The sequence below is a fragment of the Callionymus lyra genome, chromosome 14 (genome assembly GCF_982586985.1).
Source record: "Callionymus lyra chromosome 14, fCalLyr1.hap1.1, whole genome shotgun sequence".
Lineage (NCBI taxonomy): Eukaryota > Metazoa > Chordata > Actinopteri > Syngnathiformes > Callionymidae > Callionymus > Callionymus lyra.
In genome coordinates this window covers 6,095,404-6,122,771 of record NC_141831.1, presented here as the reverse complement: position 1 = coordinate 6,122,771, position 27,368 = coordinate 6,095,404, and the positions used below count along the sequence as shown (strand labels likewise).

The 27,368-nt window shown below is 36.8% G+C and overlaps 1 protein-coding gene across 2 annotated transcripts in view; it reads left to right on the top strand.

Annotated features, from left to right (window-relative positions):
• dclk1a (doublecortin-like kinase 1a) overlaps positions 1 to 27,368 on the top strand; it is a 61,911-nt gene that overhangs the window by 3,590 nt on the left and 30,953 nt on the right. For both annotated transcript variants that reach the window (XM_087807017.1, XM_087807016.1), the window contains exons 3-4: positions 785 to 1,134; positions 22,377 to 22,476. In XM_087807017.1, coding sequence (XP_087663143.1) covers positions 785 to 1,134; positions 22,377 to 22,476 — 450 coding nt within the window. The remainder of the gene's footprint in view (positions 1 to 784; positions 1,135 to 22,376; positions 22,477 to 27,368) is intronic.

Below are 27,368 nucleotides of genomic sequence, written 5' to 3'. Positions count from 1 at the left end.
GGATGGATGGATGATGGATGGATGGTTGGATACTGTAGATATATGATAGATGGATGGATGGATCAATAGATGATAGATGGATGGATGGATGATGGATGGATGGATGGATAAATAGATGATAGATGGATGGATGGATGGATGGATGATGGATGGATGGTTGGATACTGTAGATATATGATAGATGGATGGATGGATCAATAGATGATAGATGGATGGATGGATGATGGATGGATGGTTGGATACTGTAGATATATGATAGATGGATGGATGGATAAATAGATGATAGATGGATGGATGGATGATGGATGGATGGTTGGATACTGTAGATATATGATAGATGGATGGATGGATCAATAGATGATAGATGGATGGATGGATGATGAATGGATGGATGGATGGATGGATACTGTAGATATATGATAGATGGATGGATGGATCAATAGATGATAGATGGATGGATGGATGATGGATGGATGGATGGATGGATGGATACTGTAGATATATGATAGATGGATGGATGGATAAATAGATGATAGATGGATGGATGGATGGATGGATAGATACTGTAGATATATGATAGATGGGTAGATGGATGGATGGATAGATAGATAGATAGATGGATAGATGGACGGATGGACGGATGGACGGATGGACGGATGGACGGATGGACAGACAGACAGACAGACAGACAGACCTTCCTAGATAGCCTATGCTAGTTAGCCTTAGCTAGCCAACCTACATCACCAACAAAACTGATCTTTATTTTCCTTTCTCATCCAATCAGGTGAAAGCTACGTGTGCAGCTCCATCGAGGCCTACAAAAAAGTGGACTACACAAAGAACGTCAACCCCAACTGGTCGGTGAACGTCAAGGCCACGGCGGGGACGACCCGGGGACCCCCCTCGCTGGGCAGCAGCCAGTCGGCGGCCCTGGAGAGCCGGGAGATCAAAGACTTTATCCGACCCAAGCTGGTGACGGTGGTGAGGAGCGGAGTGAAGCCGCGGAAGGCCGTCCGGGTTCTGCTGAACAAGAAGACGGCGCACTCCTACGAGCAGGTGCTGACCGACATCACGGACGCCATCAAGCTGGACTCGGGGGTCGTCAAGAAGATCTACACGCTCGAGGGAAAACTGGTGAGAAGACAACGTTTCCGTGAATGAATTGTTTTCTTTCCCGTCGAAGCTCTGGTGACTCACAGTGTAGTCGAGAGGAAGGAGGAAAAGAAGGAGGTCAGCGTGAGGTAGCGACGAAACAAGTCTATCAATGGAGTCTGACATCTGCCCACGTTGAAACATCTGAGTCACCAACCTCTTGATAGTACTGAGAGTACACACGCCGTACTAGTAGAAATACTCATGGTAGTCAACACACGTGTAGAGCTTTAAAAAGTTGTATTGTTATAGTTTATATTTCAATGACATTTTTAACATGCATATATTCCAGTGTTGGTTCATTTTTTTTGTTGTCATATAACTTCTGGCCACATGCAGTATATTCTCTGCAGCTAAAGGAACAATAACATTGAGTAAGATCCAGGTATTGACTGAGGACGAGAGGATACATATTTTTGGTTTAAAAACAAATGAAAGCAGTTACGACTTCGTCAAGAGTCATGTGGTCTGTAAATACTACAACACCAGAGTCAAGTACTGGACAATACTATACATATATACTTGTTACTACACTATCACAACAACAGAGTCAAGTACTCGACAATACTACACATATATACTTGTTACTACACTATCACAACACCAGAGTCAAGTACTGGACAATACTACACATATATACTTATTACTACAGTATCACAACACCAGAGTCAAGTACTGGACAATATTACACATATATACTTGTTTCTACACTATCACAACACCAGAGTCAAGTACTGGACAATATTACACATATATACTTGTTACTACACTATCACAACACCATAGTCAAGTACTGGACAATACTACACATATATACTTGTTACTACACTATCACAACACCATAGTCAAGTACTGGACAATATTACACATATATACTTGTTACTACACTATCACAACACCATAGTCAAGTACTGGACAATATTACACATATATATTTGTTACTACACTATCACAACACCAGAGTCAAGTACTGGACAATACTACACATATATACTTGTTACTACACTATCACAACACCATAGTCAAGTACTGGACAATACTACACATATATACTTGTTACTACACTATCACAACACCAGATTCAAGTACTCCACAATACTACACATATATACTTGTTACTACACTATCACAACACCGGAGTCAAGTACTGGACAATACTACAAATATATACTTGTTAATACAGTATCAGTTACTGTGTAGTTACTGTGTAGTTCTTGTGTAGTTCTTGTGTAGTTCTTGTGTAGTTCTTGTGTAGCCACGATCAAACAACCAGCAGTAAAAAACAGTATTTATAATAATATTGTTTGAAAAAAACAAAAAAAACAATATTTGAATAGAAAAGTAAATACATATTTAAATAACAGCCTAATGTTGTTTAATTTAGAGAAATAATATTAATAAAAAATCAAAACAAAGAAAGAAATGATAGTAAAAAATATAAAACAACAATCAACAAACTAAATATTTGTACACGTCATCAGGTACATACGTGGGGAAGGGAGTTATAAACACAATTAAAACAGCATTTGAAATAGAAATAACAAATTATTAAACGGTTTGACTATAGCGGGATGAAAGGATGGAATCTCTCCTTCAAAATGAACGATAACGGAATTTGGTAAAGACTTCCGACATTAAATAGTACACAAAACACAAAGAAACCTAGTTTTTTTCACCTGAAATGACGCAAACAAATAAAAAAACAACGTATTTTCGTTTAGTTCTATTGGTCTTTACGTCGTCCTTTCTTTTACATCATCTATTTACTATTATGTCTTTCATGTCGTTCACTTTTGTCTATAAACAGCTTTTTGGTGGTGGCCCGTGGGCCGAATCCGGTCCGCCAAGTCATTTAATGTGGCCCCACTGGATGTTAACTCAAAATGAAAGTAGATGAACGTTCACATTGGCGACTTATGAAGACGTGTTTAAGATAAGATAAGGAACAGAGATAATGAACGTCAACATACAAAGACTTTGTTCAATGTTATATTATTGTATTTATCTTGTTATGTTTCAAGGTCTTTCATTTAATCAATACTTTGATCCAAAGATCAGTTTTTAATGAATATCTTAAAGTGAAGATTCTTCGTGACTCTTCCAGAACATTCTCAGTAAAAAAATTAAAAAATAATTTTCCTTCGAGGACGAAACTCTCACGTCTGCCCACCGAACTCACGGGTCGCCATGGTTACCATTATCTCGCACACATTACACAACAAGTTTTTTCTGCTCTCGCTCCGTCCGGCGAAGAGAGAGAGTCTCGTGGCTATTTTTAGAAACGCCATCGATCGGCTCGACCGCAGGAAACGCACGTCGTGGCGTTATTATTTCCACTAATGGATCCGAAGAGCTTCCTGTCGATCGCTCGGTCGTCACGGCAACAACGGAAATACAGTTTTATTGAAAGAAGCACAAGAAATATGATAATAATAGGTTCGTTTTGAGAGATTAATTTAGGGAAATAATTTTATACGAATAGAAAGACGATGAGATAAGAACGTTTTAAATTTTATTAAAATTGAATATTTTTTTAAATAAACACGGAGAAAAAACGAAAATATTTGTACAATATCTACTTATATATTACTGTCTGAAAGGTGTTTTATTTTGAAAGGAAGACCAAGGGACCTAATAGCTTTTAATCGACTTCTTGTTCGTCAACATATTACAAAATAAATGTTTTATGATTTAAAGTTATAATTATATATAATACAGAGAAAGGAAAATAATGATTTATATAAATTCTCTTTTATTGATTATAACTGTCTGAAATGTGTTTTATTTTGAAAAACTAATGGAGTTAATAGATTCGAATTGATTTGTTGGTTGTCAACATATAACAAAATAAAAATGTCATTATTTAAAGTTGTAATTATATATAATACAGAGAACGGTTTATATAACTTCTGTTCTATTGATTATTATTGTCTGAAAGGTGTTTTATTTTGAAAAACTAATGGAGTTAATAGATGTTAATTGACTTCTTGGTCGTCAACATATAACAAAAATATACAAATAACCTTAAAAATGAAAAATACATCTCACTTATCATATCTTTTTTCACTAGTCGATGAGATAAGAATGACAAATGTTTTAAATTTTATTAAAATTGAATATTTTTTTAAAATAAACACAGAGAAAAAAAGAAAATATTTTTACAATATCTACTTATTAATACTGTCTGAAAGGTGTTTTATTTTGAAAGGAAGACCAAGGGACCTAATAGCTTTTAATCGACTTCTTGTTCGTCAACATATTACAAAAGAAATGTTTTATTATTTAAAGTTATAATTATATATAATACAGAGAAAGGAAAATAATGATTTATATAAATTCTCTTCTATTGATTATAACTGTCTGAAATGTGTTTTATTTTGAAAAACTAATGGAGTTAATAGATTCAAATTGATTTCTTGGTTGTCAACATATAACAAAATAAAAATTTCATTATTTAAAGTTATAATTATATATAATACAGAGAACGGTTTATATAACTTCTGTTCCATTGATTATTATTGTCTGAAAGGTGTTGTATTTTGAAAAACTAATGGAGTTAATAGATGTTAATTGATTTGTTGGTCGTCACCATTTAACAAAAATATACAAATAACCTTAAAAATGAAAAATACATCTCACTTATCATATCTTTTTTCACTAGTCGATGAGATAAGAATGATAAATGTTTTCAATTTTATTAAAATTGAATATTATTTTTAAATAAACACGGAGAAAAAAAGAAAATATTTTTACAATATCTACTTATTAATACTGTCTGAAAGGTGTTTTATTTTGAAAGGAAGACCAAGGGACCTAATAGCTTTTAATCGATTTCTTGTTCGTCAACATATTACAAAAGAAATGTTTTATTATTTAAAGTTATAATGATATATAATACAGAGAAAGGAAAATAATGATTTATATAAATTCTCTTCTATTGATAACTGCCTGAAAGGTGTTTTATTTTGAAAAACTAATGGAGCTAATAGATTCAAATTGATTTCTTGGTCGTCAACATATAACAAAATAAAAATTTCATTATTTAAAGTTGTAATTATATATAATACAGAGAACGGTTTATATAACTTCTGTTCTATTGATTATTATTGTCTGAAAGGTGTTTTATTTTGAAAAACTAATGGAGTTAATAGATTCAAATTGATTTCTTGGTCGTCAACATATAACAAAAAAATATAAATAACCTTAAAAATGAAAAATACATCTCACTTATCATATCTTTTTTCACTAGTCGATGAGATAAGAATGACAAATGTTTTAAATTTTATTAAAATTGAATATTTTTTTTAAATAAACACGGAGAAAAAAAGAAAATATTTTTACAATATCTACTTATTAATACTGTCTGAAAGGTGTTTTATTTTGAAAGGAAGACCTAGGGACCTAATAGCTTTTAATCGACTTCTTGTTCGTCAACATATTACAAAAGAAATGTTTTATTATTTAAAGTTATAATTATATATAATACAGAGAAAGGAAAATAATGATTTATATAAATTCTCTTCTATTGGTTATAACTGTCTGAAATGTGTTTTATTTTGAAAAACTAATGGAGTTAATAGATTCGAATTGATTTGTTGGTTGTCAACATATAACAAAATAAAAATGTCATTATTTAAAGTTGTAATTATATATAATACAGAGAACGGTTTATATAACTTCTGTTCTATTGATTATTACTGTCTGAAAGGTGTTTTATTTTGAAAAACTAATGGAGTTAATAGACGTTAATTGATTTGTTGGTCGTCAACATTTAACCAAAAAATATAAATAACCTTAAAAATGAAAAATACATCTCACTTATCATATCTTTTTACACTAGTCGATGAGATAAGAAAGACATATGTTTAAATTGTATACATTTTTTTTTAATCAACATGGAGAAAAAACGAAAATATTTTTACAATATTTATACATGTTCTAAATATTTATGATTGGATCAGAACACGTCGTTGGAGTCCAAACGGGGAAAACTGAATTGATTTCTACTTGACCTCATGTTAGCTGGACGGGGACTATCGATGGGCCCCGAGTCTGGCTCTCCGGGGGGTCGCAGTGGCCAGTACTAGATTACACACACACACACACACACACACACACACACACACACACACACACACACACACACACACACACACACAAATTCTCTGGATCGGTCCAAGGTTCTTGAATAACGTTCTCTAATCTCATTAGTCCACGTGTTAATCCGCGTCACAGAAACAACCTGAACAAGAACCATAATAATGACCATAATGATAGTTAGAGAAGAAGTAGAGCAGGTGTGTGTGTGTGTGTGTGTGTGTGTGTGTGTGAGTGTGTGAGAGTGTGTGAGAGTCGTGTCATTCATGCGGTCCGTGGTTGAAGTAGGTTTCTGGGCCTCAGTGACGTCGAGTCTCCGTAGAGTCTTTAAAAAACAGCAGCTCAGGATCTTTTGCTTCCATTAACCCGAGTAATGAGGCCAGAGACTGAACTCTGTGTCCTTTCACAACACTTGTGTTTACTGTGTGTTTGTTTGTGTTTGCTGGAGAAATTAATATTTATATATTAGTATAGTTAAGTGTTTACAATCAGATAAACAGTAAAAACATCATTAAATAGTGAAAAGTAACAACAATAATCTATAAAATAACGATGAATATTTCAGTTTACATTTGTACACAAGTATCAAAGAACACAATTAAAACTTTAGATTTTTTATTAAATAGCTTGACTTAAGTTGTCCTTTAAATGGATTTAATCGCCTTTAATTGATTTGTTGGTCGTCAAAGTAAAACATAACAACATAAATATTTAATGCAACAGTTTGAGTTTCACTCGTTTTCATTAGTTTACGTGTTTTGTCACATTTTTTCAAAATAAAACAACTTTCAGACAATCAATAAATGTTTTATTATTGAACATTAAAAATTGTACATTTTCTATTAAGGGGTCATAATTATATATAATACAGAGAAAGATTTATGTGATTTCCTTTCTATTGATTATTACTGTCTGAAAGGTGTTTTATTTTGAAAAACTTAGTTAATAGCTTTTAATTGATTTGTCGGTCGTCACTATTTAACAAAAAAAATATAAATAACCTTAAAAATGAAAAATACATCTCACTAAACACAAACTCTGGATAGTTCCATATAGTGTTTCACTCTTTTTTCACTAGTTAACCGGTTTATTTTGTGAGTAAACTTCAGAGAAAAGAGCATCTTTTTTTTTCAAAATAAAACATCCTTCAGACAGTAATAATCAACACCTATTTTATTATTTAAACAAACAATTACAAATATTCATGTTTTATCAGAAAGATAAGATAATTATTATTATTATTTTACACTTTTTTAACTAATCAAGGAAAAAAAATAGTAGTTTTTAGGCTTCAGAGACAGAAAACAATATTTATGTAATTCCTGTGAATTGATTATTAATGTCTGAAAGGTTTTATTTTGAAAGAATTAGTAGTTCAATCAAATTGACTCAAACAAATAGTAAAAATGTTGTCGCAGAAACACAACTGTTGACTCAGCGTTTTATTCAAAGACGTATTTTTGTTGTTTTGTCCGCAGTGTTGTTTTATTTTGACAGTTCTGGTGCAGGAAGTGTTGCAGGAGGTGTTTGTGTCTCATGAGCTGGTGAACATCTGAGATCTTCCTCTGATCAGTGAGTGTCTCCACTTACAGTAACAGAGAAGATATCACTTCCACCTGCAGCTGACCTGGGATCTGTTTCTCTGCACTCGCCATGAGTGCCTCTCAGACCTGTTTGATGTGGTTGCTAGGCAACCAGCTCGGATGTCATATGGTCGTTCATGACGCTGGTTAACTGGTTAATGAAGGTTCAGGTACAAGAGTCTCACCTGTTTAACTTCCACAGACCAGCTTCATGTCGGCTTCATATCCACTGAGCTTCATGTTATTAAATATAATAACACGACGGTCAAAATTAACCTAAAGTTAAGTTAAAACAAACCATAATGCTGAGTCTGCAAGAATCCTGGACCTTATTTTACTACCACAACTATTAATTCTACTAATATTACTACGTCTATTTATTTTACTACTATTACTATTACTACCACTAATACAGCTATCAATACTACCACTAATACCCCTATCAATACTACTACTATTACTACTACTAATATTACTCATACAAAAAACTATTAAGTCTGCAACTACTGCTACTGATCCTACTACTTATTTTTCTACTATTTCTATTTATTCTACTACTACTACTATTTATTCTACTACTACTATTAATTCTACTCATTTTACTACTACTACTACTTCTATTAAAACAACTGATTCTACTACCATGACTACTACAACTTATTTTACTACTACTTCAATTAATTCTACTACCTTTATCACTACTACTTATTTTACTACTATGTTCTACTGTATTACTACTACAACAATTGATTCTACTACTATGACTACTACTCGTTATTTTACTACTACTACTATTACATCTATTAAAACAACTGATTCTACTACCATGACTACGACAACTTATTTTACTACTACTTCAATGAATTCTACTACCTTTATCACTACTACTTATTTTACTACTATGTTCTACTGTATTACTACTACAACAATTGATTCTACTACTATGACTACTACTCGTTATTTTACTACTACTACTATTACTTCTATTCCAATTTTTAATTATACAACTACTGCTACTGCACCTAGTACTACTATTGATTTCTCTACTCATATTAATTCTCGACTAAGAATACTACTATTTATTAAAATACTACTAATATAATTGATATCACTACTATTAATCATACAACCATGACTCCTACTACTTATTTTACTACAACTAGTGTTACTTCTGTTACTAATATTAATTCCCCTACAATTACTGCTGAAACTACTTCTGCAACCACAACCACATTTGCTACAATTACTACTAGGACTTCCACTTAATCCGGAAATAAGAGTATTTTTACTCAATGATGATAGTACATTAGTTGATTTACTATATAAATATTTCAAAAATGTCTTAGTGTTTAGTTTGTTATTTTTCATAGAAGGATTGTTTTAGATTCGTGACTGTGCATCATCTTCGGTTCAGCATCTTTCGGAGGGATGACGTTGAAATAGCGAGATATTCCGCTGAATCCGATCAGATCCAGATGACATCAACACTTTCCTGAGTAAAGACGATGAGTTATTGATCCTGGTGTCGCAGGTTTGTAGGAGTTTGTGCGTCGTTATGAAATAATGATGAACCTCCTGCAGTGCAGTTTTTCAACCGAGTCGCTCTCTTCTTTTCTCTCCTTTGTTTTGTCTTTCACTTCTTCCTCCCGTTTATCCTGTTTTTTTTGTTTTTTTTTAAATGTTGCTTCACCTGCAGATCTCTCTCTTATTATCTCACGTTCAATCCCTCGTTTTCTCATCGTCCTTTTGTCACCACTCGTTCCAATTGTTACTTTCTCTTTTCCTTTGGATCGTATCTCTTTCCTCTTCCTTTTCTCTCTCTCTCTCTCTCACTCTCTCTCTCTGGCCTGAGTCCAGCTCTGCAGCAGCTGCAGCCATTTTTTAAAATGTATTATTATTTATTATTTTAAACCTTGTTTATTACCAGAGTTTAAATGTTGAAGTTTCAATTAATCTTTTTTTTTTTTTATCGTCTCACTTTCGTAATCCACTCCTGCTGAATCCTGCTGAATTTGCTGAGTCACAGTCACTGTGTGTGTGTGTGTGTGTGTGTGTGTGTGTGTGTGTGTGTGTGTGTGTGTGCGTGTGTGCGAGTGTGTGTGCGTGTGTGTGTGTGTGTGTGCGAGTGTGTGTGCGTGTGTGTGCGTGTGTGTGTGCGTGTGTGTGTGTGTGTGTGTGTGTGTGTGTGTGTGTGTGTGTGTGCGAGTGTTTGTGTGTGTGTGTGTGTGTGTGTGTGTGTGCGAGTGTGTGTTGTTGTTGTCGTGAGTACCAACACAAACAAATGGAAGCTTAAGCTAAAATCTTCCTGCTGAGTCAGCGTTCACGTGTTATCTTTTTGTTTACTAGAATAAGAATAAACAAACGTATGATGATGTCACAGCACTGCTCAGTATCGTGGGCACTGATTGGCTCCAGCGTCGATGAGCCGCGTCATCAATAAATATGATTTATTTGTATGAATTATTCATGAGACTCACACACTTGTGTTACCACGAGAGAGAAGAAGAAGTTTTCAGTCCAGTTATATAAGAGGTTATGTAAGTGAGGAGCAGCTGCTGCTCTGAGCTGGTGTTGGAGGTGAATGTAGCAACAACTCTGATTTGGTCCCTGTTGCTGCCACACTTGTGTCAGTGAGTGTTTGACCTCGAACATGTCAGTGATGCTGAGACTTGATGTTTGTCATTGACATCAAAGTTCTTCATGTCTTGTGTTTTTTTGATTACCTTACTACTACTGTTATTAGTACTACTGTTATTACTACTACTGTTATTAATACTACTTCTACTGTTATTAATACTACTACTGTTATTATTACTACTGTTATTACTACTACTGGTGTTATTATTACTACTCTCATTACTTCTATTACTATTATTACTACTTATACTACTGTTATGACTACTACTACTACTGTTATTACTACTATTACTACTGTTATTACTACTACGAATACTACTACTGTTATTGCTACTTATACTACTGTTATTACTGCTACTGTTATGACTACTACTGCTACTGTTATGACTACTACTACTGTTATTACTACTACTGTTATTACTACTACTATTATTACTACTACTACTGTTATTGCTACTTATACTACTGTTATTACTACTAATACTACTACTTCTGTTATTGCTACTACTACTACTTTTACTACTACTACTGTTATTGCTACTACTACTACTACTGTTATTACTACTACTGTTATTGCTACTACTACTACTGTTATTATTACTACTGTTATTGCTACTTATTATACTGTTATTACTACAACTGTTAGCTTTCTACAACCAGCTCTTCTATATATTACTTTAACTACTACAACTTCTCCTGTTTCTAGTAATACTAGTTGTACTACTAGTACTTTTTATAGTACTACTATAACTAATACAACTACTTCTACTTCCACTACTACTAGTAATACTACTACTACTACTTATTAGTATACTAATAATATAACTACTACAGCTTCAACTGCTTCTATTACTACTAGTTATACTACTTCTACTTATTATAATACTACTATAACTAATACAACTACTTCTGCTGCCACTACCACTAGTAATACTACTACTAATACTTATTATACTACCTCGATAACTACTACAGCTACTAATAATACTTCTACTTTTGGTTATACTACTAGATCCACTATTACTTTAATAATACAATAACTAAAATATCACTACTTCTTCTTCTACCACTACAACTTTTACTTCTACTACTACTACATCTGCTGCCGCCACAAAGACTACTAGGACTACTTCTATGACTTATAATGTTACTACATGTATAACTACTACTACTATTAATTAATCTACTTCCCCAGCTACTACAATACAACAACTACATGTACTTCTACTGCTATTACTACATGTACTGTACTCTGATTGCTTCTATTTTATTAATTTCTTAATAACTAAATTACTATAAATTACTAAACTAGTACTGCTGCTATTGCTAATACATCTATTTGGACACTACTAATTCTGCAACAACGGATCAAATGTATCTTACGGGTACATTACGGAACAATCTTCCTCTCTCTTTGCGCTTGATGGATCTACTGACTCCTTTAAGAAACATCTTAAGACGTTTCTATTTGTTCAGGCTTTTCCTTGAATTTCTCGAACTCCTGTGTTGTTCTCGGTGTTGTCTTGATCTTTGAAGTATGTACTGTTTTGAGTATTGTTTTGATTGTTAAAGCGCTTTGTGACCCTGGTCTGGAAAAGCGCTATATAAATATATATTACTTACTTACTTACTTACTTACATATGCTGGAACTAGTTCTACGTCTTAACTTGTGTAAATGTATAGAAGAAATACACTTTAAACATGTTGGTTCTACTGTAGAAATCAAAGATCATGGTGACAACAGAGCAAGAATCACACATGATTTATGTGGTATTGAATGTATAGAGATGATTATTAAGTTAATAACTAGTTATTCTGTGATTTAAATCGATCATAACCTGATATCTAATCAGTGAAAGTCATTCTCGTTTGTGTTCACTTCTAGAATGTGAAGCAAACTTTCATTACGTTCACGTGTCGCAGGCTTTAAATCTCAAGCCGTGGTTAGAGATTCAGCACCAAGGACAGCTCCTCCTCCAATTGATCTGCTGTGGCAAAGAGACGCAGAAGCTCATCCGTCAAAATATGCTCTTTTATCAGGACCAGATTATTGTCACGTGACCTTCCCGTGAACCCTGAGGCTCTGATCCGAGCCTTATTGAACGCAGAAGGAGAAAAACACGTTTGTCTTTTCCATAAAAATCCCTGTAAAAATGTTCATTTCTGGGGCAGAAGAGTGAGACTGATGAGGACGACTGCATTTTTAAAAAGTCAGTCTGCGAGAAAGTAACGAGTCCATCTGGAACGAGACAGAAATAGAGATTTGAAACGAACGGAGCGAGTTCATGTCGCTTCTGGTTTGTCAGCGGCTCGGATGGAAGTCAGACACGGAGAGATTAGATTCGACTCAACTTAGAGTGTGCAGACAAACGTACTCGCTGAGAGTCAACAGCACTTTTATTGTTGTTATTATTATTATTAAAGCTGTTTTTACATCATATTATTGACGATGAAGAAACATTCTTAGCTGATGATGATTATTTTATTATATCATTAGTGTTTGAGTCAAAACACTAATATTTTTTATATTAATGTCACAAGAAATACAAGAGAAATAGCATAAAAAAGCTACATAAACACCATTTTGAATGTATTTTTCGGAGAAGTTACTCTCAACAAGTTGTTATTAAGTTTACTTCAAATAATAAAAAAAGTGTATTTGATGAATAAGAATCAGATCCAGAACATGTTTAATGTTAGTATTGTAAACACAACAATCGAATACTTTGTTCTACTACTATGTCTACTACTAGTTATCTTACTACTAATTATATTAGTACTACAACTGCTGCTACTACTTCTACTTCTACTATGTCTACAACTACCTTTTTTAATAGTAATAGTATTACTACTTTGACTACTATATATTGTTATTACTACTACTGCTACTGGTTTTATTGTTGCTTATTTATTACTTGTACTACTTTGTATACTATTACTTATTTTAGTACTTCTACTACTATTACTACTTCATATTCTACTAGTATTTATACTATTACTTATTTTACTACTTCTGCTACTATCAATTCTACTAATATTTCTACTATTACTTATTTTACTACTTCTACTTCTATTAATATTACTATGGGTATGATGTCTATTCCTATCATTACGTCTACTACTGTTACTCCTATTACTACTACTACTAAAATTTGACTAATGCAACTACTACCACAATTGCTCCAAATACTACTTGGACTTTTACTTCAGGCACTACTAATATGACTAGTACTACTTCCTCTACGATTACTACGTATTTTCTACCAGTACTATAACTACTACAACTACTACTACAGGTAATATTACTACATCTACTACATTAATACCAGTATTGTAAACACATGGAAGGATTTAGTTTGGGGTGATGGTAGTATAGAGTAAAAATAAATATTTAATAAATAATATTAAATAAAAAAAGAAAGCAATATAAACAAAGTATAAAAATTAAACAAAATTACATTAAACTTTGCCTGTAAGAATGATTTATATAAATAAAATATAATATAATAAAATAAATAACAAAGTTCTTGAACCGTTCTTGAATCAGAATTTTCTCACAACATTATTTTATGTTGTCAAGAGAAGTAAGATCGTAGACATGGCTCAACACTGCCACCGTGTGGTACAAAAACTAAATGTATTTATGATTCTTCTTTAATTTAGGTTAATTATATAATAACTAGAATCTGCATCTATTCATGGTTTATTTAAAATAACAAGTATTAAAATAACGTAAGAACTTAAGGTTAATTTTGTGGTTGAAACGGTCGAAGCACCACACAAAGCGACCACTAGGTGTCATGATAACAACACAAAAGGCTTGAATACGGTCTTAAACTACACACTTATATTTTCGTGTGTATTTCATACACAAGTTAAACACAAGGTGACACATCTCGTTAGCGATTGTCTGTGGAAATACCATTTATACCTCATAATAATTCAATATTCTGTAGCTTTTACTCGAACAAACGTGACTAAAAGTTACATAATCTCCTCGTAGTTTTGTGGTTCCGAATGTTCCAGACACCTTCCCTGAAAACATCCCTCCGTACGTCCCTCCTCTGAGGAGTGACCCAGATGAAATGTTGTTAATTCCCTCTGTTTGTCATCGTTTCCTTCACGTCCTCGTGTGAGCTGCAGTTGTGTAACAGCAGCGCCGGAGACGTGAAGCGTGAAACATCCGTTTTTGTCATCGGCCGAGTTATAAATAAAGATTGATTTGTATAAACGAGAGGCGAGAACCAGCCGCGAGCTTTGACGCCCGAGGGACGTCGTCGCCATGGTAACGATACTTTTCACACCCATCACATGAACTCAGCATGTGTTGCTTCGCTAATACTTTCTCTCAGCTTTAAGATGATGCCTTCAGGGACCAGATCTTCTACCCCTTCTCTGCTCCATCCTCATCTCTACTCCTGTAGATCCTCATCTCTACTCTCACAATCCTACTCCTGTAGATCCTCATCTCTACTCTCACAATCCTACTTCTGTAGATCCTCATCTCTACTCTCACAATCCTACCCCTGCAGATCCTAATCTCTACTCTGACAATCCTACTCCTGTAGATCCTCATCTCTACTCTCACAATCCTACCCCTGCAGATCCTAATCTCTACTCTGACAATCCTACTCCTGTAGATCCTCATCTCTACTCTCACAATCCTACTCCCGTAGATCCTCATCTCTACTCTCACAATCCTACTCCTGTAGATCCTCATCTCTACTCTCACAATCCTACTCCTGTAGATCCTCATCTCTACTCTCACAATCCTACTCCTGTAGATCCTCATCTCTACTCTCACAATCCTACTCCTGTAGATCCTCATCTCTACTCTCACAATCCTACTCCTGTAGATCCTCATCTCTACTCTCACAATCCTACTCCTGTAGATCCTCATCTCTACTCTCACAATCCTACTCCTGTAGATCCTCATCTCTACTCTCACAATCCTACTCCTGTAGATCCTCATCTTTACTCTCACAATCCTACTCCTGTAGATCCTCATCTCTACTCTCACAATCCTACTCCTGGAGATCCTCATCTCGACTCTCACAATCCTACTCCTGTAGATCCTCATCTCTACTCTCACAATCCTACTCCTGTAGATCCTCATCTCTACTCTCACAATCCTACTCCTGTAGATCCTCATCTCTACTCTCACAATCCTACTGATGCAGATCCTCATCTCTACTCTCACAATCCTACCCCTGCAGATCATCATCTCTACTCTCACAATCCTACCCCTGCAGATCCTTATCTCTACTCTCACAATCCTACTTCTGCAGATCCTCATCTCTACTCCAAGGCCCCAACCCCTGCAGATCCTCATCTCTACTCTCACAATCCTACTCCTGTAGATCTTCATCTCTACTCTCACAATCCTACCCCTGCAGATCCTCATCTCTACTCTCACAATCCTACTCCTGTAGATCCTCATCTCTACTCTCACAATCCTACTCCTGTAGATCCTCATCTCTACCCCTGCAGATCCTCATCTCTACTCTCACAATCCTACTCCTGTAGATCTTCATCTCTACTCTCACAATCCTACCCCTGCAGATCCTCATCTCTACTCTCACAATCCTACCCCTGCAGATCCTCATCTCTACTCCCACAATCCTACCCCTGCAGATCCTCATCTCTACTCCCACAATCCTACCCCTGCAGATCATCATCTCTACTCTCACAATCCTACCCCTGAAGATCCTCATTTCTACTCTAATTTCCCTACCCCTGCAGATCATCATCTCTACTCTCACAATCCTACCCCTGAAGATCCTCATTTCTACTCTAATTTCCCTACCCCTGTAGATCCTCATCTCTACCCCCACAATCCTACCCCTGCAGATCCTCATCTCTACTCCCACAATCCTACCCCTGCAGATCATCATCTCTACTCTCACAATCCTACCCCTGAAGATCCTCATTTCTACTCTAATTTCCCTACCCCTGCAGATCATCATCTCTACTCTCACAATCCTACCCCTGAAGATCCTCATTTCTACTCTAATTTCCCTACCCCTGTAGATCCTCATCTCTACTCCCACAATCCTACCCCTGCAGATCCTCATCTCTACTCCCACAATCCTACCCCTGCAGATCATCATCTCTACTCTCACAATCCTACCCCTGAAGATCCTCATTTCTACTCTAATTTCCCTACCCCTACAGATCATCATCTCTACTCTCACAATCCTACCCCTGAAGATCCTCATTTCTACTCTAATTTCCCTACCCCTGTAGATCCTCATCTCTACTCCCACAATCCTACCCCTGCAGATCCTCATCTCTACTCCCACAATCCTACCCCTGCAGATCATCATCTCTACTCTCACAATCCTACCCCTGAAGATCCTCATTTCTACTCTAATTTCCCTACCCCTGCAGATCATCATCTCTACTCTCACAATCCTACCCCTGAAGATCCTCATTTCTACTCTAATTTCCCTACCCCTGTAGATCCTCATCTCTACTCCCACAATCCTACCCCTGCAGATCCTCATCTCTACTCCCACAATCCTACCCCTGCAGATCATCATCTCTACTCTCACAATCCTACCCCTGAAGATCCTCATTTCTACTCTAATTTCCCTACCCCTGCAGATCATCATCTCTACTCTCACAATCCTACCCCTGAAGATCCTCATTTCTACTCTAATTTCCCTACCCCTGTAGATCCTCATCTCTACTCCCACAATCCTACCCCTGCAGATCCTCATCTCTACTCCCACAATCCTACCCCTGCAGATCATCATCTCTACTCTCACAATCCTACCCCTGAAGATCCTCATTTCTACTCTAATTTCCCTACCCCTGCAGATCATCATCTCTACTCTCACAATCCTACCCCTGAAGATCCTCATTTCTACTCTAATTTCCCTACCCCTGTAGATCCTCATCTCTACTCCCACAATCCTACCCCTGCAGATCCTCATCTCTACTCCCACAATCCTACCCCTGCAGATCATCATCTCTACTCTCACAATCCTACCCCTGAAGATCCTCATTTCTACTCTAATTTCCCTACCCCTGCAGATCATCATCTCTACTCTCACAATCCTACCCCTGAAGATCCTCATTTCTACTCTAATTTCCCTACCCCTGTAGATCCTCATCTCTACTCCCACAATCCTACCCCTGCAGATCCTCATCTCTACTCCCACAATCCTACCCCTGCAGATCATCATCTCTACTCTCACAATCCTACCCCTGAAGATCCTCATTTCTACTCTAATTTCCCTACCCCTGCAGATCATCATCTCTACTCTCACAATCCTACCCCTGAAGATCCTCATTTCTACTCTAATTTCCCTACCCCTGTAGATCCTCATCTCTACTCCCACAATCCTACCCCTGCAGATCCTCATCTCTACTCCCACAATCCTACCCCTGCAGATCATCATCTCTACTCTCACAATCCTACCCCTGAAGATCCTCATTTCTACTCTAATTTCCCTACCCCTGCAGATCATCATCTCTACTCTCACAATCCTACCCCTGAAGATCCTCATTTCTACTCTAATTTCCCTACCCCTGTAGATCCTCATCTCTACTCTAATTTCCCTACCCCTGCGACAGTTGTTGCCATATTTCTGAAAAACTTAAATGTTTACTTTAATCTAAGTGGATTGTGTGTTAAAAACCAGCAGTGGAAGTAAAAAGTCTGGTCGAGAATAACTGTCAACAGAGCCGTCATTGATGCAGAAAAGTGTGAACTTCTCTCCGTGACTGAGACACAGTGACATTGTTGCGTAACGTGAGTCTCAGAGAGAAGTTGATGTTTGTAATAAACACAGAAAGTTGAAAATCATCTTCACGCTCGTTCAGCAGCAAAAGCAATAAAACTCTCTTATGAAAGTCAAACATCTTTGTTTAATATGTGGCGACAGACTCGAACTACAGACCCTGAGAATAAGTTGCTTTTATTAAGAAACTCTGGAGGGACTTAAGACTTTAGACGTGTCTGACAGAGAATAAATATATGAGTTTATATATATATAATCATACTTGCTCTTTATTTTCATTTGAATTTTACAAAATAAAGAAAAAATAAACAAAAAAAAGACTATATGATAAATACTCAGAGAAAAAATGTATTTAATTTGAAAATAACCAAGTAATATTCGAAGTAAAACATGTATAAAAATGGTAATAATGATCAATATTTTCAATGTTGAATCAAGATGATTTCCCAACATTTAAAAAATGATTTTCAACATTTTAAAATGGAATTTTCTAGCATTTAAAAAAGGAATTTTCGAACATTTTAAAATGGATTTTTTTAACATTTAAAAAAGGAAATTTCCAACATTTTAAAAATGATTTTCCAACATTTTAAAAATGAATTTTCCAACATTTTAATAAATGATTTTCCAACATTTTAAAAATGAATTTTCCAACATTTTAAAAAATGATTTTCCAACATTTAAAAATGAATTTTCCAACATTTTCGAAAGGAATTTTCCAACATTTAAAAAATGATTTTCCAACATTTTAAAAAGGAATTTTCCAACATTTAAAAAATGATTTTCCAACATTTTAAAAAGGAATTTTCCAACATTTTAAAAAGGAATTTTCCAACATTTTAAAAATGATTTTCCAACATTTAAAAAAGGAATTTTCCAACATTTTAAAAATGATTTTCCAACATTTAAAAAAGAAATTTTCCAACATTTTAAAAAGGAATTTTCCAACATTTAAAAAAATATTTTCCAACATTTTAAAAAGGAATTTTCCAACATTTTAAAAATGATTTTCCAACATTTAAAAAAGGAATTTTCCAACATTTAAAAAAGAAATTTTCCAACATTTAAAAAATTATTTTCCAACATTTAAAGAAATCAATTTCCAACATTTCAAAAAAGAAAATTTCCAACATTTAAAAAATGATTTTCCAACATTTTAAAATGAATTTTCCATTATTTTAAAAAGGAAATTTCCAACATTTAAAAAAAAAAGTTCTAACTTTAAAGATTTTTGGTAACTAAGTTACATTTCCAGCTGACGGCTCATTGAGACTGTGGGGTCCGGGGGGGCCTGAGGGGTCTGGGGGGTCTGGGGGATCCGGGGGGGTCTGGGGGGGTCCGGGGGGTCCGGGGGGGTCCGGGAGGGTCCGGGGGGGTCCGGGGGGTCCGGGGGGGTCCGGGGGGGTCCGGGAGGGTCCGGGGGGGTCCGGGGGGTCCGGGGGGTCCGGGGGGGTCCGGGGGGGTCCGGGGGGTCCGGGGGGGTCCGGGGGGTCCGGGAGGGTCCGGGGGGCGATGACTCATCTCTTGACGACTCTGTTAAATCATCTCTGACTTCAGCTAATAGACGTTAATTGTGCAGCAGCAGCAGCAGCAGCTTCTCTAACTGCGGGCGTCGACTGTAATAATGTTTCATGTGTTTTCAGAGCGACTTCAGTCACGACGATGAGTACGAGCGACTGAGTTTCCATCGTCAGCTTTAAAGACGTGTTTTTTCTTCATGGAGTCTCAGACGTGAAGGTCGCCCTGAAGGCTTTAATAAAGCTGCTCAGATGATTACAGAGTTTTTCTGCTTCCAGAGTACTTTGGAAAATGCATGGATGGTGTTGTTTTGAGGAGTGAGTGTAGTTGAGAATCTGGAGATACGTATCAACAATACTATATATAGTGATGTATGTAATAAGTATAGTAAATATTTTTAGTATTGTCCAGTACTTGACTCTGGTGTTGTGATAGTGTAGTAACAACTATACATGTGTAGTATTGTCCAGTACTTGACTCTGGTGTTGTGATAGTGTAGTAACAAGTATATATGTGTAGTATTGTCCAGTACTTGACGCTGGTGTTGTGATATTGTAGTAACAAGTATATATGTGTAGTATTGTCCAGTACTTGACTCTGGTGTTGTGATAGTGTAGTAACAAGTATATATGTGTAGTATTGTCCAGTACTTGACTCTGGTGTTGTGATAGTGTAGTAACAAGTATATATGTGTAGTATTGTCCAGTACATGACTCTGGTGTTGTGATAGTGTAGAAACAAGTATATATGTGTAGTATTGCCCAGTACTTGACTCTGGTGTTGTGATAGTGTAGTAACAAGTATATATGTGTAGTATTGTCCAGTACTTGACTCTGGTGTTGTGATAGTGTAGTAACAAGTATATATGTGTAGTATTGTCCAGTACTTGACTCTGGTGTTGTGATAGTGTAGTAACAAGTATATATGTGTAGTATTGCCCAGTACTTGACTCTGGTGTTGTGATAGTGTAGTAACAAGTATATATGTGTAGTATTGTCCAGTACTTGACTCTGGTGTTGTGATAGTGTAGTAACAAGGATATATGTGTAGTATTGTCCAGTACTTGACTCTGGTGTTGTGATAGTGTAGTAACAAGTATATATGTGTAGTATTGTCCAGTACTTGACTCTGGTGTTGTGATAGTGTAGTAACAAGGATATATGTGTAGTATTGTCCAGTACTTGACTCTGGTGTTGTGATAGTGTAGTAACAAGGATATATGTGTAGTATTGTCCAGTACTTGACTCTGGTGTTGTGATAGTGTAGTAACAAGTATATATGTGTAATATTGTCCAGTACTTGACTCTGGTGTTGTGATAGTGTAGTAACAAGTATATATGTGTAGTATTGCCCAGTACTTGACTCTGGTGTTGTGATAGTGTAGTAACAAGTATATATGTGTAGTATTGTCCAGTACATGACTCTGGTGTTGTGATAGTGTAGTAACAAGTATATATGTGTAGTATTGCCCAGTACTTGACTCTGGTGTTGTGATAGTGTAGTAACAAGTATATATGTGTAATATTGTTCAGTACTTGACTCTGGTGTTGTGATAGTGTAGTAACAAGTATATATGTGTAGTATTGTCCAGTACTTGACTCTGGTGTTGTGATAGTGTAGTAACAAGTATATATGTGTAGTATTGCCCAATACTTGACTCTGGTGTTGTGATAGTGTAGTAACAAGTATATATGTGTAGTATTGCCCAATACTTGACTCTGGTGTTGTGATAGTGTAGTAACAAGTATATATGTGTAGTATTGTCCAGTACTTGACTCTGGTGTTGCGATAGTGTAGTAACAAGTATATATGTGTAGTATTGTCCAGTACTTGACTCTGGTGTTGTAGTATTTACAGACCACATGACTCTTGACAAAGTCGTAACTACTTTCATTTGTTTTCAAAACCAAAATATATCCAAATATCAGCTTTAAAAATCTGCTGGACTCACTGTATCCTCTCGTCCTCAGTCATCGCCGACTAGCACAAGTTCTAGTCTTAAATAAAAACCTTCTGATCTTCTTCCCTCTGCCTGCCTGGGTTTCCTCTGGGTCCTCCCATAGTTCTATTGATGACCCTGAATTGTGTGTGTGTGTGTGTCTGTATGGCCAACTTTCCAGGGTGTCCTCTCTCCCTCTTTAAACCCATATTTTCTTATATAGTAAAGGTATTATTACTACTATAAATATATCGGATTCATTGAAGCTATACTTCTAGATAATTATGTTCAACTTGAATTAAGCCACACACAAACAGGCTTCCTTTCCAGGGTGTCCTCTCCGCCTCTTGTGCAAACACAACAGTCTCGTCTTTTAGCTTCAGATGCGATGATTTAAACTTTTTTAACCAATGTTTGTTTTTAAGAAGCCGACAAAAGTGACGCGTCTCATTACCCAGAAGTCATCTGTTAAGAGACCCCCCCCCCCCCCCCCCACACACACAGACCCCCCGAGGGCTCCGGACTCTTTTCACCTGAACCAAGAGATTTTCCGCCCGACGTGTTGTTTTCAGTCCACTGTTGCGTAACCTCACGTTGCGTAATAATTCCCGACTGCAAACAAACACAGTGGCTGCTGTTTTTTCAAAATAAAAGCCCGACACGATTCTCTGGTTATTGAGTGGAGTTTTTGGTGTCTCCAGGTGACGTGTCTGCAGGACTTCTTCGGGGACGAGGACATCTTCGTGGCCTGTGGACCGGAGAAGTACCGTTACCAAGACGACCTGATGCTGGACGAGAGCGGTGAGTCTCGAGCTGTCAATCATCCTCTTTTGATGTATGAGGATCATCATTATTACTTTGCTTTTTTACCACTTTTTAAAACTATCATCATTTATTTTTACATGTATTAATATGTTCAAATATATTTCAGATGTACAACATGTATTAATATTATTTTAAATATTTAATTACCAGCTTGATTTTTATGTTAAATACCTTAATGACATGTTGAAATCTATTTAATTATGTATATATCTATTTATATTCTTCCATAATTACACAAAATATTATTGTAATTAAAATATATATCTTGATTATTATGTACATTATCTTGATTAAAAAAACATTATTTTTTAAATATCACATTTTTATCACTTCTTTAAATGTTTTAATTTTAATGTTTAAATATTTATCTTATAATATATAGAGATATATATAAATATATATATATATATTATATTATGTATAAAGTATATTTCCTGAAACTTTCTAATGGTCATCCGGGGTCACCACAGTACGCTTCACTCCTCCTCCTCCTCTCCTCGTCCTCCTCCTCTCCTCCCCTCTTCCTCCTCCTCCTTGTTCTCCTCCTCTCCCTCCCCTTTCTCCTCCTCCTCTCTTCCTCCTCCTCAACTTCTTCCCTCTTCCGCTTCCTCCTCCTCCTCTCTTCCTCCTACCCTTCGTTCTCCTCCTCCTCCTCCTCCTCCTCTTTACTTCCTCCTCGTTCTCCTCCTCTCCTCCCCTCTTCCTCCTCCTCCTTGTTCTCCTCCTCTCCCTCCCCTTTCTCCTCCTCCTCTCTTCCTCCTCCTCAACTTCTTCCCTCTCCCGCTTCCCCCATCCTCCTCCCCATCCTCCTCCTCCTCCTCTCTTCCTCCTACCCTTCGTTCTCCTCCTCCTCCTCCTCCTCCTCTTCATCCTCCTCTTTCTTCCTCCTCGTCCTCCTCCTCCTCCTCTTCATTCTCCTCTTTTCTTCCTCCTTGTTCTCCTCCTCTCCCTTTTCCTCTTCCTCCTCCTCCTTTTCATCCTCCTCTCCTCTCCTCTCCTCTCCTCTCCTCTCCTCTCCTCTCCTCTCCTCTCCTCTCCTCTCCTCTCCTCTCCTCTCCTCTCCTCTCCTCTCCTCTCCTCTCCTCTCCTCTCCTCTCCTCTCCTCTCCTCTCTTCGTTCTCCTCCCCCCTCCTCTCTTTGTTCTCCTCCTCTCTTCGTTCTACTCCTCTCTTCCTCCTTCTCTCCTCCTCCTCTCTTCCTCCTACTCCTCATTCTCCTCCTCTCTTCCTCCTACTCCTCATTCTCCTCCTCTCTTCCTCCTCCTCCTCTTCTTCCTCCTCTTCCTCCTCCTCCTCTCTTGCTCCTCCTCTCCTCTCCTCTCCTCTCCTCTCCTCTCCTCTCCTCTCCTCTCCTCTCCTCTCCTCTCCTCTCCTCTCCTCTCCTCTCCTCTCCTCTCCTCTCCTCTCCTCTCCTCTCCTCTCCTCTCTCTCTCTCCCCTCCTCTCCTCTCCTCTCCTCTCCTCTCCTCTCCTCTCCTCTCCTCTCCTCTCCTCTCCTCTCCTCTCCTCTCCTCTCCTCTCCTCTCCTCTCCTCTCCTCTCCTCTCCCCTCCCCTCCACTCCTCTCCTCTCCTCTCCTCCCTCTCCTCCTCTCCTCCCTCTCCTCTCTCCTCTACCACTTCTCCTGCTCGACTGCTTCTGTCTGCTGGCGGTCAGACGAGGACACACTGACGTCCTTGTATGACTCGCTCCTCGTCTGCTGCTTCTGTCTCGTTCAGTTCCTCGTCTGTATTCTCGCCTCATTCTCCCCGAAGACGGTCGACCGGAGCTTGTTCACCGTTTTATTAAATCCATGGTGGATTCGCTCCGACGAGACGTTCTTTCCACCCGAGTCGCCGCCGCCGCCATCTTTGTCTCTGACACTGAGACGCCGTCATCGTTGGAGAAAGTAAATGAATTTAAAGAACCATTAGAAGTGAAACTACATTTGTTTTTGGTGAAGTCACTCAAATATAAGATCAACTGAGCGTCAAAGAATAAAACGACAATATTAAAATGAACACTTCCTGTTTGGTTGAATATATGTTGAGACATATTGAGATTTAACGAAGGACTTCCTGTCATTCACTGGAACGACTTCCATCTTTACAAAATGTTATTTTTAACATCTTTTATTGATCAGAAATTAAATTAATGTTAACGTTTTGTTGCAGGGAAGCAACGAATAACTAGTAAATGTTTGATTAAAGTCTGTATGACGTCAAAAACGTGTCTAAAAATCCACTTAGATGACAAAATGTACACATTTAATTAATATTTTTTGATATAATGAGTTGATTAATAATGAGTAAAGTTAGTTTTAAGGAAACTTGATTTTTTATTTATTTATTGGTTTTAACAAATACATTTTAGCTAAATATTGAACTTTTTAAGATACTAATGTTTCTACTCACCGTCAACGAAAACCTGAGCCTCTTCAACTCGGACTCTAAAGCTCTGCTTAACGTCTTTGTGTCATTTCCACCTCGCCTGCACTCTCCTCATCGCTTTTCCTGATCTCCGTCTATTACTGATATGTTTACAAGGGCGGAAAAAGCACACATTTTCATTTAACTGTGACCCAGAGACAAGACAAGGGATACCACAAACACATTTGTATTAAAAAATCAATATAGAAAATAGTGTCACCACACAGAATTAAAAAATAAAATAAAAATAAGAAATAAAAATGATTCAATTAAAACAAATTAAATCTATTTACATTATTTAATTAAACAAATAAATCAACTAAATTGTGTTTTTTTTAAAGCAATATTTGAAATACAAATACATTTTATTGTTTTAACAAATCATTTGTCAAAAGAAAAAAAAGTTAATATATTATGTTCATAAGTTACCTTTCTATGTCCTTTTTTTTTATACACATTTTCATTTAACTGTGACCCAGAGACGAGACAAGGGATACCTCAAACACATTCGTTTTCGGGTCTGCGGGTCACTTTGACCGAGAGACAAGACAAGGGATACCACAAACACATTCGTTTTCGGGTCTGCGGGTCACTTTGACCCAGAGACAAGACAAGGGATACCTCAAACACATTCGTTTTCGGGTCTGCGGGTCACTTTGACCCAGAGACAAGACAAGGGATACCACAAACACATTTGTTTTCGGGTCTGCGGGTCACTTTGACCCAGAGACAAGACAAGGGATACCTCAAACACATTTGATTTCGGGTCTGCGGGTCACTTTGACCCAGAGACAAGACAAGGGATACCTCAAACACATTCGTTTTCGGGTCTGCGGGTCACTTTGACCCAGAGACAAGACAAGGGATACCTCAAACACATTCGTTTTCGGGTCTGCGGGTGACTTTGACTGAGAGACAAGACAAGGGATACCACAAACACATTTGTTTTCGGGTCTGCGGGTCACTTTGACCGAGAGACAAGACAAGGGATACCACAAACACATTTGTTTTAAAGAATTCACTATGGAAAATAGTGTCACCACACATAATTAATAAATAAATAAAAATAAGAAATAAAAATGATTAAATTAAAACAAATTAAATCTATTTACACAATTTAATTAAATTAAATTGTGTTTTTTTTGTAATGCAATATTTTTTAAATATTTCATTGTTTTAACAAATCATTTGTAAAAAGAAAAATATAAAATGTTAATAAGTTACCTTTTCTATGTCTATTTTTACAATATCTACCCACATATTTATCCCTTTTTAAGTCATTTTAAATAAATATACTTTGTATATAAATATACTTTATAACTAATGGTTTAAATTTTAAAACAAAACTCATAACCTGAACACTAATCATTTAATGATCAGGTCGCTCGGTGCTCTGTTGATAATGTCTGGCGGCAACATTTTCATATTGAATAGAAAAGAAAGAAGAACGACGAGGACGAGATTACGAGGTAGAGATTTATGCGCCGGTGTACAAGGACGCGCCGGTGGTCGGGCACAGAGAGGAGACGCATCCACGGGAGAGTCTGATGCGTATCAGCTCGAGTTCGGACGGGAAATTGAAACGTACGCGATAATCTGTGAGAAACACAAACCACATCACGTTCTTCTGTCGGCGACTGAGATTAAAAAACGTGCGACAGCGTGTGAGCGTGCACGTGACTGGACTGAGTCATGGATTCATCAAATTAAAATGTAATCATTTTACGATTATCTCAGGGTCAAGATTAGCCTCTGATGGTAAAGCCTGCAGTGATAATAATAACAATTATATTTCACTGTGATCGACCTCACCTGGTTTCACCTCCAGGTCTGACCTCAGGTACGACCTCCACTCACTCCTGTGTTCCAGGAAACAAACCTGTGAGTCACAGAAGGTCCTGATGGTTCCTCGGCCTGAAGATACTTCAACCTCCTCCGGCTTTTACTCCAAACTTGTTCTCCTTCTCTTCATTAAAACTGCCTCATTATGTCTCGTAATGACTATGAGACCAGAGGGAGGAGAGGATTATAGTGTGTGTGTGTGTGTGTGTGTGTGTGTGTGTGTGTGTGAGTCTGGACGTGTAACGTGTACCAGGAGTGTGTGTCCAGAATATGTATCACGATGATATAGTGATACTGTAGTAACAAGGATATATATGTGTAGTATTGTCCAGTACTTGACTCTGGTGTTGTGATAGTGTAGTAACAAGTATATATGTGTAGTATTGTCCAGTACTTGACTCTGGTGTTGTGATAGTGTAGTAACAAGGATATATGTGTAGTATTGTCCAGTACTTGACTCTGGTGTTGTGATACTATAGTAACAAGGATATATGTGTAGTATTGTCCAGTACTTGACTCTGGTGTTGTGATAGTGTAGTAACAAGTATATATGTGTAGTATTGTCCAGTACTTGACTCTGGTGTTGTGATAGTGTAGTAACAAGTATATATGTGTAGTATT